Source organism: Silurus aristotelis (assembly GCF_946808225.1).
Source record: "Silurus aristotelis genome assembly, chromosome: 16".
Taxonomy (NCBI): domain Eukaryota; kingdom Metazoa; phylum Chordata; class Actinopteri; order Siluriformes; family Siluridae; genus Silurus; species Silurus aristotelis.
Window position 1 is genome coordinate 6716211 of NC_139589.1, and position 12656 is coordinate 6728866.

Consider the following 12656-nt stretch of genomic DNA (forward strand, 5'->3'; position numbering starts at 1 on the left):
TCCTACAGCATTTTAGACAATTGTGTGCTTGCAACTTTTTGGACTAACACTTTTGTGGACTAACACAAATAGTGTATATGTTTAGAAATATATAACAAAAGAAACAACTTGACGAACAATTCATACAGGCTTTTCTGTCCAAAAAACTAATCTAAATATTTGTATCTCTTATCTGTCCACTCTTTATGGTCTGTGAACGTATTTGTAGGTATTTTGAGATTTGAAATTAACCACAGAATCAGACTAAAGGCCATCCAACAGTTTTAAATCAGAACCAGCCGCAGATGTCACTTGTGCCAGACAAAAAGGTATAGACCAGAGATGCCCAACCTAGTACATGCAGGCCAAAATAGTGATGATTAATCTGACTTGCCACGCCATACATAAGAAAAGAGAAAAAAGAAACGAAATGTTGTTAGGAAAATGTTTGAAAAACTAAGGCCCAGCTTCCTGTCTCTCAATTAAGGTCACTGGATACATGTATTAGGCATTGAACTTAATTTTACAATAAGACCAATTGTTTTTCGTTGTATTAGAAGTTTAGCTAAACTAGAAATTGGATTACAATGGAATGTTTTCTAATTTTGTTTAGCTACTAATAACTATTAATAAATTATAAAAGAGAGAAACCATGGCGATTTTTGTTTGAAAATAATGCAATTTTTATGTTCTGCCCGTGGCCCTCAGTCAGGTTTGATTAATGGGCTCCTCTAATATACATTGAAACCAGTCATGTCTAATGTAAATATCAAAAATATTGAGCAGTTTCAAATTATAACCATAGTATTGTGTTATAATATGCTTTCCAAAGCCATGCTGGACAAATGAAATGAGATAACAGGCCATGGATTATGTGACTCAGGTTCTCTGAGAAATGTTTGCTCTGAAGTTGAGAAAAGTGCTAACCAGTGCAGTCACACCCAACTATACTGCTGTCTGGAAGTATCATGTTCAGATAATGGGACCTTTATGTCATTGTATCTTCATTGACAGTTAATAATAGTAATAATTTTTTTAAATCCTATCGAAAGGCATCACATCTTACTAAAGAGCACCGACATTGCAAGTTTTAAGCCGTTGTCCCAAAAGGGCGGCTCCTGTGCTGCCGAAATTACTCCTTACTCGTACTGACCTTCATGTTTTATCCTTGTCATCAATTCATTTAATTATACCTCTCCACTCCTTCTCCCTCATTCTATTGAAGTACCATTGACCAGTGCTCCTGTCCTTCTCCCTAACTCTGCATGAAGTTATCTTCATTTGGAGACCACTCTGATCAGCTGAGAGTAGCTCCACAGGAACATGCTAAATATTATTGAAGTTACTGAGCAACCGAAGCACTATGAACTGGATTTGAACTGTAAGTGATATCAATCTGCTATAATGGCCTAGGGCTGCAATTTACATGATCGGTTCTGCATTTAAACATCCATCACTGAACAGAACACCTAAACAATGATGAAACGATAATGAATGGACTCTTTTAAGGTCCTCTCTATGTTTTTTATCACCATCTCATGACATAACTTCTAATATATTTTCATAAAGTTTGGAAATCTTTCATTCAAACACAGTTTACCCCAAACCATGTCGTGCAGACTTTATATAATAGTGTTTTCTTTGCTTCAACTAACTTAAACAGCCCACTATTAATCAAATGTGCAAGACAGGAGATTCAGTACTTTGGGGTCAGAGCTAGAAAACCGTGCAAAAGCAAAACAAACTTCCCTGTGATTGTCCATTGTTCCGACTTAAAACACGTGAAAAAGTTCAGATCCCAGCTGATCAATGCAGCATTCATTTACACACTGCTTAATTTTTAACAGTGAAATGTGTACCCACTTTTACAGATTCTAAATCCAGATAATAGAAAAAGCAAAAGGTACACAACTGAATAAACTCATGACTAGCGCTCTTTCACACTCAGCATTTGCTGGGCACTATTTTCTCTTAGTTTAATTATGAAAACTTTCGGTATAGCAGTAACTTATAAGCAAACGTAAATAATGAAGCAAAGTAAAACTTGTTAATAAAGAGTTTAATTATTTTTATAAAGACCTTTACAAATAAGGAAAACTTTATGCACATGAATGTTGCACTGCTGTTACATAACGGCTGTTAGTAGCCTCATAACTGATGAACAGCCAGTAAAAAAGCTGTGTTAGATGATTTGATGATTCCTAACTTAGCATGGTCTGCAACACATCTGTGCCATAACTCTTTTGTGGATGTTGTGAAAACAGATGAAGCCCAAGAGTTGTAATGAAATTTTAATATTTCAAATAAAATCAATACAAAACAAAAGTTGGGAAAAAGTGACAAATACTCTTAATATGAAAGCACCAGATAAACAGAAACACAACCGTCTCAACCAAAATATTAAATGAACTGCTTTCTCTGCTTTTAATTCAGAATTCCTGCTGTTGTGGTCCATCCTTCAATAGTCCATGGAGTACAGAGGAAGTGAATGAGGTGCTACAACATCTGAACAACCAGGCAACTCAATAATGACTCAATGTTTAAATCACATACATCAACATCGCATGTTCGGACACCACAAGCACATCAATGCTAAAAGCACTCATAAAGGTTTGGGCAGGGAGGAAACTTCTTCCAAGCACTCATCATAAGCCTCCTGGTATTCTTCGTGTGGTTTGATCATGATGACACACGTGGGCCTTTTCGAACCAGCTGATGATCCCAAGTCCTGGGGAAAAAAATGGAACATATTACAAACTGTTTCGAATCATATGCGACACTGCTGCAGCATATTAAATGATATATTATTATAAAATGCATCTCGTACACATTAATCCACAACACAACAGCAAACATTACAGCACTCACCACTTTGGATGGAATATAAGCGTAGGCCAGATTTCGGTCCTCGCACATGATTGGCAAGTGGCAGTACACCTCGATGGGTAGCGTATCTCCGGCAAGTACCACAATCCTGAAAAAGGCAAGAATGTTATTTAAAACATAAAATTTATTAAATGTGGGCTTTCAGGCAGAATGGTCCAGGAGTATTTCACCATCTGACCCTAACAAAGATCATGACTAGCCTGGGGAAAAAAAAACCTAAACCAGTACAGAAAAGGCAGCAGGTGTTACTTTTCCGCTATAATACTTGATTGTTTTAAGAAATTGTTTTTTTTTTTTTTTTAACACTAAAAAAGATCAAAACAATAAAAACACAAATAGTGAGCAGTCTTTATAATAATATATTTCATATTGCCTTATCTCCAAGCTTTAAATAAACTGATGGTAAAGCACTAAAAGGTAAAAAGGCTTCTTCGGGATATCAGTATGCATGTTGGCTGTTTATCCATTCCTGCATATACCTTTAAATAAAACCCTCATCATGCATGTGCACAATTTTAAGGTTCAGTAACCTAAATAACCTAAAGAGTGCTAATCGTAAAGGACTTTTAATTCAACTACTGAAGTTGGTTTTCAAACTTTTTTTCTGCCCTTCTCCACTTTTTTATTGGGGGATTTTTAAGCCCCATCTGTCCTCCATCAGCCAAAATAAATGGTAATAAAATACATTTTCAAAACAAAAAAAAGTTCAAAAATTGAAAAAAGTGTAGCTGTGTTCAGTACTCTAACTTATGTTTTTACTTGCATCAATGACCTTGTTGAATTGTTTGTTTGTGGTTGCTTTGAGTGTATGAACTTAGTTTTTAATTGAGAAAATCATAAATTATACGATAGCGTGCCATGTTAAAAAAAAAAACTTTGATTACGAGAATAAAGTTGTAGCCCTATGAGAATTTAATTTAAATTACGAGAATAAAGTCGTAGCACTGCGAGAATTAAGTCTAGGCAGCACCTGCCGAAGTACTGGTGTGCCGGTGTACCTTCTTTTTTTTTTTTTTTTGAGAAATACCTTTTTTTTGCATTGCACACGGATATAACCATCAATATCCTTGGAGTCGACCACTGGTCACCATTTCAGACTGCACAAAAGAGACAATTTCTGTCTGATATTAATGGTTATATCATCTCAAGAGGATGACACACCAGCAGATTCTGTGACTATAGCATTTTGTGACCTTAGAGGGCGCTATAGCTCAAACATGTAAATGAACATTTCTGTACAGTTCAATTACCGCATGTATTTCTCCGCAGCACTACAGCAGACTGTTCTCCATACGCGTTGTCGCGCAAACATTTCCGTAACAATTTTAGAAATAGCGCCCCCTAAGGTCACAACATACAGTGGGCACAGAATATGATGCGCGCCAGTTCTTCAACCGGTGCTGCTACATCTTTTATTTTATTTTTTTAATATAAATGATTCGTATAAATGAACACATATATATATATATATATATATATATATATATATATATATATATATATATATATATATATAATCCCGAAGTTCCTTGCGCCCCACCTGTCGTGTCTTTATTCCCCACTAGAGGGCCGCAACCTACACTGTTTTAAGGTATGTCTTGCCCGAATATACTACACTTTTACCACACCAATGTTGAAATGGTTTGTGCACCCATGCTATAAACTTTTCCCCTTACCCCTTTTCTCCTTTGTTGATGAACTTCTGCACTTCTTTGACTCCTCGGCGAATCTGTTTATGTTTAGCCGCTGCAGAATAACATAAAATAAGATCATAAATACTTTACATGATATCAAATCTATAATACACAATTTCTGAATCCACACACGAGCCTCCACATTTGGATAAGAATCCGGCTGATGCTATTCCGAATTATACAGTTGTTTTTACTTGATTGAGTTCCCAAAACTGGATCATAATCACCATTACCTTTTTTGACGCATTTATACAGCTTCTTGCTTAACTTGCGCGAGGCTAGGGGATTAGCGATGGGGTTAATATTCGCCAATAACTCCTGGTATGATTTCTCCGTCCCTCCGGCTTCCTCCTCGGGAGCACTTTTCTCCTTCTTAGTCTTGGTCATATTTGCAAGCGTAAAATATAGACAAAAAAACTAAAGACTTTTCCCAAGAATTGTTGTTATTCCTCTGCCTGAAGTGAGCACGTGCTGGATCTACCACTGAACTTCCGGATCCCACTTCTCGTCTTCCGCACACTGCAGTGTCCACAGCACATTGCCCCCTGGCGGACTGGCGCTGATTTACTGATAACTAGCTTTAATTCTAATACAAGCGTAAATACATAAAAGTCCTAAAAGGTTATTCGTTCTATATATTTTTTATATTCTATATTTCTATATTTTATTTTCTCATGATCACGAAATAATTTTCTCACCATAAATCTTTTCTTGTTATCGTGACTTAAAAACATTATTTGATCTCTTATTGAAAACATTGTCTCCATGATTTTGAGTGTATTCAGCATAAGAACATGTTCTAGAGGCATCATCGTCGCAGAATCATGGATGATAACTAGTTATGGGTATTATCCATGAAGCTGTGATTTTGTTATGTCAAGATCATGAAAAAGAAAATATAATGCATGACATCTTAGGACTTCCATATTAAAATGCTCGCTGAAATTTTTTTATATATATAATCAGAGCAATAAAACACGAACAAATCATTACAGAAATGTTTTACATTTTAATATTACTTTAACAAAAATAATGAGTGATAAACATGCCGTACATCACTGATATCATGCAAACAAAATACTATTTTCCCATATGCAACTCCAAGCCGAATTCACGCTGGATTGTGAAGATCACAGAAAAATCACAAGACTTAAAGATTGCATAATTTAAACAAATATCAAACAGGTTCCTCTTTCTCATATGGACTTCATATACGAATGTAAGGTGCACCATAATTTCAAAGCTAAACAGGGAACAGGGAAATGGTGAGGTGTGTTATTCTGACACAGCGGATCTGTCAATAAGGCACAAAACCCACAAACTTTTAATAATTGTCAGTTTGTTCAACACCAAATCTTGAGTAAACCATCAATACTCATTTTGTCATTTCTTTCATAATATAGAGGTAGGGGGATATTCTCAAATAAAAATATTCTTACAGTGCAAAACCTTGCGATCAATACTAATAAGGGGATGTTTAACATTTAATAATTCAATGATAATTCAAGGGGAATGGGGGGCAAAAATGAAAAAATACAATTTCACCCAAAAACAAGGTCCAGTGAAAAGTTTTTTTTTTTTTTATACAAATAAATAAGCTCATTTTCAGCATGGTTGGCCTCAAATCCTCATATATACAAATACTGTCTAATTTTCAGTACCGACTTCTGTGACTAACAAATGAACAAAACAAACAAAAATGTATAAAAAGAAGAAAATAAAGGAAAAAGGAATAATAAAATACATTCAGAAAATAAACTTGTAGACTGCAATAAATAATTATAAAAAATGAAAAAAAAAAAAAACAAGATTGTAAACTACATAAATGAATAATCATAGGCCCTAATCAAAGTAAAACATTGACATAAAAAAAGGAAAAAAAATCCGCAGCTTGAATGCGTAGACCAAGCCACAGACACTTTCTAGCAAATGGAGCTTATGTGAAGAACGAAAAGAAAACGCAAGGCTCAGATGCATACATGCATGAGTGTGGCTGGTATGAACATTTAAAATATAGAAATTACATAAATCTCTTTTAAGCTCAAGCCATAAGAAAAAAATTAATCCTGTTACATGCATCAACGATGTGGTTAGTCTGTAAAATAGCTTAGCGTGAAATTAGTGAACCTGAAAGCACTAAAGAGTTCAGCCATGTAGTCAGGGACAAATCAGACCACACCGGCACTCATGTTACAAAGGTAACATGGTCACATGCATCTCTCAGAGAACCCCAATGAGACGTGTCTGGCTCGTTCACACCTCTACCTGTGCTCCGATCATCCAAAGTAAATGTTAATACTAAGCGTGAACAAGGCCTCAAAAAAGCTCTATTATATAAGTGTGCAAACATACTGTACAAATTCCCAAATTTCCCCTTAGGGATCAATATTGTAGATGACAATCAGAAAAAAGTACGGCCAATACAATCGTGAAATCAAGAGTCCTGTGTTTTCACGGCGATCCCCACACGCGCATGGCGAATAGTGCGCCCGTGCAGCGTGTAACCGTCTTGCTTCACAATGGCTACGAGACCGGGCTCGAGTCCTTCAGCTGGAGTATGGCACACTATCTCGTGCTGGTAAGGGTCATATCTGTCACCCACAGGCCTCATTTTCTCCAGCCCATGCTTGGAAAACACCTGCTGCAGTTTGTTTGTGATTTCAGTCAGGTTTTGCGTTGCCTCTACGTCTATGACTCCTGCAGCTTTATCCAGCAGGTCAGCCACCTCCACCAGGTCTCGGCAGAAACTTTGAATTCCTTTTAAAAAGAGACAAAAAAGAATCAAATATGTTGCACAAAATCTTGCAGATTATTAGCGTTATCGTATATTATCCATCTCTTTTAATAAGCTTTAAATGCATACTGCAGTTCCTGGTCCATTTTGGTTGGTAAGTAAGTAAATAAAAATCACAAAAATAGCATTTAACTTGACTGAGTACAACTGCTAAAAAAAAATTTGGTGGGAAATTTGGTGGGGAGGGGGAAAAAAATAAAATAAAAAAATTTACTAAATTTGTAGAAGTAAACTAATGATCATTATAAAACCATAATTCTGTATGCACAGGAACTTATTGGCTATCCTGTAAATGCGAAAACTTCTTGGTTTTAAGCTGAAAGAAAAGAAAATCTAAAGTAAAATTCAAGCATAATTTTCTTAAAACTGGCTCGTGACTGTTAAACAGAACTTTACCAAAGATCTTTGCATCCTCCACAAACTTCTGAGTTCTTCTCCGAACGGTGTCTGAATCAGCCATGGCCCTTTTGTAGCGTTGCTGTGAAATACACAGAGACGTGCCATTAATTTATAAAATCAATAGGGATATTAGGTCTGTTCACATCATGCACAGGGAATCTTTACTTTAACAGAAATCAAATGAGCATGATATAAATTAAGTATGAGTTTACTTCCTTTTTCTGTGTGGGATTTTAAAAACGTGACTTTTGAATGAACACACAAAAAAAAATCAGGAATAAGCAAAAGTTACAATGCACAGTACAAAATACGCAGCTAATATTTTACTGTACATTGTAAGTCTTTTGTTTCTTTCTTTGACAAAAGTTTGTTGACACCTGACAATAAGATTGTAAAATCCAATTCCACATTTTTTTTTCCATTTGCTGTTATAATAACCTCCACTCTTCTTAGAAGATGATGTTCCACTAGATTTTGGAGTGTGGTTGTGGAGATTTGTGCTCATTCATCCACAAAGGCATTAGTGCAGTAAATACTGATAAAGTGAAAGGAAGCTAAATCATCCCAAAGTGTTCAGCCAGAGCTCTATTACAGGACACTTAAGATCTTCCATGCTAATCCATTTAATCCTTTGTGCACAGGGGCATGGGTCATCCTGGAACAGGAGTGGGTCTCCTTAAGGCATCCTATACAATTATGAGGCTCGAACTTTGTGGTAACAGTTTGGGAAAGAACCACGTATGGCTGGAAAAGTCAGGTATCCCAGTACCTTTGTCCATGTAGTGTACATACAACCTCAAAGTTTGTGTTTATTTATTAGTTCATGATGATTATAAAACAAGAGACTTTTTGGAATAACTGCTGTAAAAGTCAAAAGTGACTCACAGTGAGATCCCGGACCTGCTCTTCCAGCTTGTTGGCTTTCATCTCCAACATTCGGACATGTGTTACCGAGAGACTTTGTTCATCATCACCGTCATCATTGGGGCAGTCGTCTCCCGTAGTACGCCTCTCTGCAGCAGTGCTGGAGAAGCAGATACGGGTGCTAGTGTGCAGAAAGGAGCAAAAAAACCAAATATTTCCTTAAGTAAAAGTAGAAGTGCTGACTGAGGTTTCTGTGTACATAATGATAAGGAAAATGAGATAAACAACATTGGCTGGCTATGAACATGAAGGCATAGTCCAGTATATATGGACATATAGCCATGTCTGTAAATATATGGACATTGACAAACTTCTGGTTGTTTTATTTGCCAACCTCAATATATTGGAGTTGAAATGTAAAAATATAATTGAAAAAAAAATGCAGACATTCAGCTTTAATGGGCCCTTGAGCAAGGCCCTTAACCCTCTATGCTCCGGGGGTCCCTTACGAGGGAAATATCAAGGTCCGTGACGTCGGAATGACGTGGGGCCGCCTTCCCGTGGGCTCACCACCTGCAGGAGGGACCGTAAGGGACGGTGCTGTGAGGATTGGGCAGCAGTCGAAGGCAGGGGCCTGCTTAGACTGCTGCCCCCGCGACCCGAATTACGGATAAGCGGGAGAAAATGAATGAATGAATGAATTCAGCTTTAATAAAAGTATACTGACATCCAAATGTGCATAAATTAAAGCACTTTAGTATGTGGTCACCATACAGGGACCAAAAGTAAATAATGCTCTTGTCCAGTGGATTTGTAAAGTATTTGGCTCAATTGGAGCCCTGTATAGTTCAGAATTCATCTTGCTGCTTTTATCAGCAGTAACATCAATAATACGAAGCCAAATTCTTTGGTAGCCACAAATGCCCACATGTTCAGATCTTGTTTAAACAATTGGGTTGGCTGTGGGGAAAAAACAAACAAAAAACAAAAGGGTGTCACAATCAGCCTTTTGAAAAGGTCTTAAAGAGCAGAAACAGGCCATACCTAAAGATACCACAGACTCATCAGCAGTAAGAATCTGTAAGAAGTAAGTGCTAGCTTATTTTAAACTACCAAAGTGATGAAAAGGCCGAAGTATGCAAAAAGAAAGGATTTGTTCATGATCCAATACATGGAAGCTATTCAGTCAGGCATGGAGGAGGAAGTGTTATGGACTTGCATGGCTGCTCTTGGAACAAACTCACATTTTTACTGATGATGTAACTCAAGAGGATAGCACCAGAAGAAATGTAAAAATCTTAAAAAAAAAAAGAAATTAAAAAAAGGCTGCTAATTTACAGAGAAATGTAAATTAAACAACCAGTTTAAGAAAACAGCAAAATACTTTATTTGGGGGATAGGTGGAAGGTTTCAGACCAGACCGGCAATTTACCTGACCCTAAACCAATTAATCATGCACTTCACTTCCTGAAGAGAGCCTGAAGACAGAAACACCCCCCCAAAATAAACAACAACTGAAAGAGGGCTGCAGTACAAGGACAGAAAAGCATCTCAATTGAAAAATGCAACAATCTGGTGATGTCAGCTTGATGTAGTTAAATCATAGGACAGTTTTTTTTTTCTTTATCAAGTTTTATCAAGTGAAAACAGGATAGTCTGCATCTGAAGCTCAAAAAACCATTTGCTGAATGTAAGTCATTAGCTGTCTGCCAAAAAACATTCCTAAAAACTCTGTTGCTATACAAATCAATCAATAGTAAACCATAAAACCAGTTTTGTACATTATAAAAACTGCTACAGTCATCCCAAACACTGTCGTGCTCTTCCCAGGACTTTTCTTTTTAACACAATCATTCTAATAGACTGAAAACATTTTGATTTCACATGTCGACAGGTCTACCCAGTAATGGTTCATAATCACACTTTTCAGTCACACAGAGGAGTATGGGTTTCTTTTGAGTCTGATTTCTTTGTTCTTTAGTGTTAGGAAGACCCCCCACTCACGTCCCCTCATTACTGTCGTCTCTGGTTTAAACCCAAATCTACATCTGTAAAGCTGCTAGGTAACAAAGTGTATTGTTAAAAGTGCTACACGAATATAAATCTAATTGTCAGGTAAAGGAGGAGAGTAGGTCATTTTGTCGCAAGGAACAATCTCTCATCCCCCTCTACTCGGTCCAGTAAGTGAAAAGGGCCTCCCACAGTGCTCCTTTCGCAGCACAGCAGTGACACCAACATGAAAGTGTGTGTGTGGTCTTGGCATGAGTATATCAGACAGGGCTGTGTTACTGATAGATTAAACACTGTATAAACTTAATCCCACTGTCTCAGGCACTATTCTCATTAGTTCACTTTACTGCATACAGTATAGCTCAGAGGTGCCCAAACTTTTATCTACAAATGTTCAAGATCTGTGGGCCAAAAGTACTTTTGCAAGGTAGTAAATGCTAAAATAACACAAAAACATGCATAATATATTACTAATTATACATATTAATGGTCATTTAAAAAATAAAATAAAACACCCCACAGACTGCAGAGTCAATAAAATAGAAATAAAAGTTTTTATTCTTTCTGTGCAGTAGCAAGTGGGGACCCTAAAATATATGAACAATAAAAGAGGAGACGAAAAAAAAAAGATATATATTATTATTTTTCTTTTTTCACACACACACACACTTTGTATTAAAAAGGTACATCTCTCAGGCCCCAGTCTGGACATCTGTTACTCGGCTCACTACCACCGTCATATATTTACTGCCACTGGCTTCGAAATAAACATATTTACGGGCAACCGGTGGTGGTGGTTTTGCCTTGGGCCTTGAAATAAATTAGTAAAAAAAAAACATCTTTATAAACTGTTTTTGTAAACAGTTAAATAGCTATTATTGTGTATTAAAGCTAAACAGTCGGCTAGCTGCTCCGGCTCTGTTTATTTTGCTAGCTAGCTAAATGTTCCACGTCCTCAACGATTAGCTTGATACAGGAAATATATTTAGCTACGGTTTTGTTTATTTGTTTAATTTTTATCGATATTTCTCTCACGGTTATCGATAACATTGTTTCTTACACATATTTTCAGCTTTGTTTATGTAGAAGGGCGTACTCTGCTCGGTTATCAACGTTCCTGAAGGTCACCCAGGCTAATCACCAGAGCGCCTCAAAACACGAAGAGGAAAAAAGTGCAGATGGTGTGTATGAGATAACGATTTGAGAATTTACACCCGTGTAGTGAGAATGAAAATCGTTGTCTTACCTGATTCGGCAGAGTTTAGTCGGTAAACTACCCAAACGGATTGATTTCTTCCCACACAAAGACAGAAAACAGACGGCCATTTGTCGCGAGCTCAGTTCGCTAATGCTTCTTTAGGCCCAGGGGTGGCGCGGACGTGTCTCATTCACACAATCCGCCGAGTGCGCACTTCACGAAGGGCTTCCTGCACTGAGCCAATGGATAGATTTAAAACCCTCTATCCTGATCAATAATGCGTGATAATCACTTGGATTTTGTGGCGTAGGAATTAGTTTATGAATGAGTCAGTTAAAAGACTCTGGGGTCTAGATTTTTGTTTTTATATTCAGCCATTTAGGGGATTTCCAGGCAACGTGGACCACTTCCTATTTACTATTCAAAAGTAGTAAAAAAAAAACAGTTTAAGAATGTGAAAATGTCAGGCTGGTTTCGTTATGAAGAATGTGGTTACTATGGCGAAACCTGTTTCGGTCACTCACGCACTCAGAACTACGTGGGAATTCCAATTTGTCTACAGTGCAGGGCTTTGTAATGGAGGAAGAACCCAGCATACACAGAGGAAACCCAAGAAGCACACAGAGAACTTTAAAACTGGACATGTTTGTCTGGACAACTAATTCGTCAGGTTTCAAAACACCAATTTAAACGAGATATGAGGCCTATGTGCTAACCGCTAAGCCACCAAAACAAAATCTGTCATAAAAATCTAAGAATGTGAAGTGTGGTCTATTTTAGAGAAAGTGTTTACTGCAGCAACTTGCTTTGGAACAATAGTCTTGACCTTTAG

General features: G+C 37.1%; 2 protein-coding genes across 2 annotated transcripts; both read right to left on the reverse strand.

Annotated features, from left to right (window-relative positions):
* Positions 1-2255: 2255 nt before the first annotated feature.
* nhp2 (NHP2 ribonucleoprotein homolog (yeast)) lies at positions 2256-5100 on the reverse strand. The gene is made up of 4 exons (XM_083565484.1): positions 4793-5100; positions 4542-4611; positions 2848-2953; positions 2256-2707 (listed from the first exon to the last, which is right to left on the reverse strand). The coding sequence occupies exons 1-4, from the start codon at positions 4944-4946 to the stop codon at positions 2582-2584; spliced, it is 456 nt and encodes a 151-aa protein (XP_083421610.1). The 5' UTR covers positions 4947-5100; the 3' UTR covers positions 2256-2581.
* Positions 5101-5548: 448 nt separating this feature from the next.
* Positions 5549-12114, reverse strand: grpel2 (GrpE-like 2, mitochondrial). The gene is made up of 4 exons (XM_083565482.1): positions 11873-12114; positions 8638-8797; positions 7750-7831; positions 5549-7316 (listed from the first exon to the last, which is right to left on the reverse strand). Exons 1-4 carry the CDS (start codon positions 11950-11952, stop codon positions 6994-6996), a joined length of 645 nt encoding a protein of 214 aa, XP_083421608.1. The 5' UTR covers positions 11953-12114; the 3' UTR covers positions 5549-6993.
* Between the last annotated feature and the right edge of the window lie 542 nt (positions 12115-12656).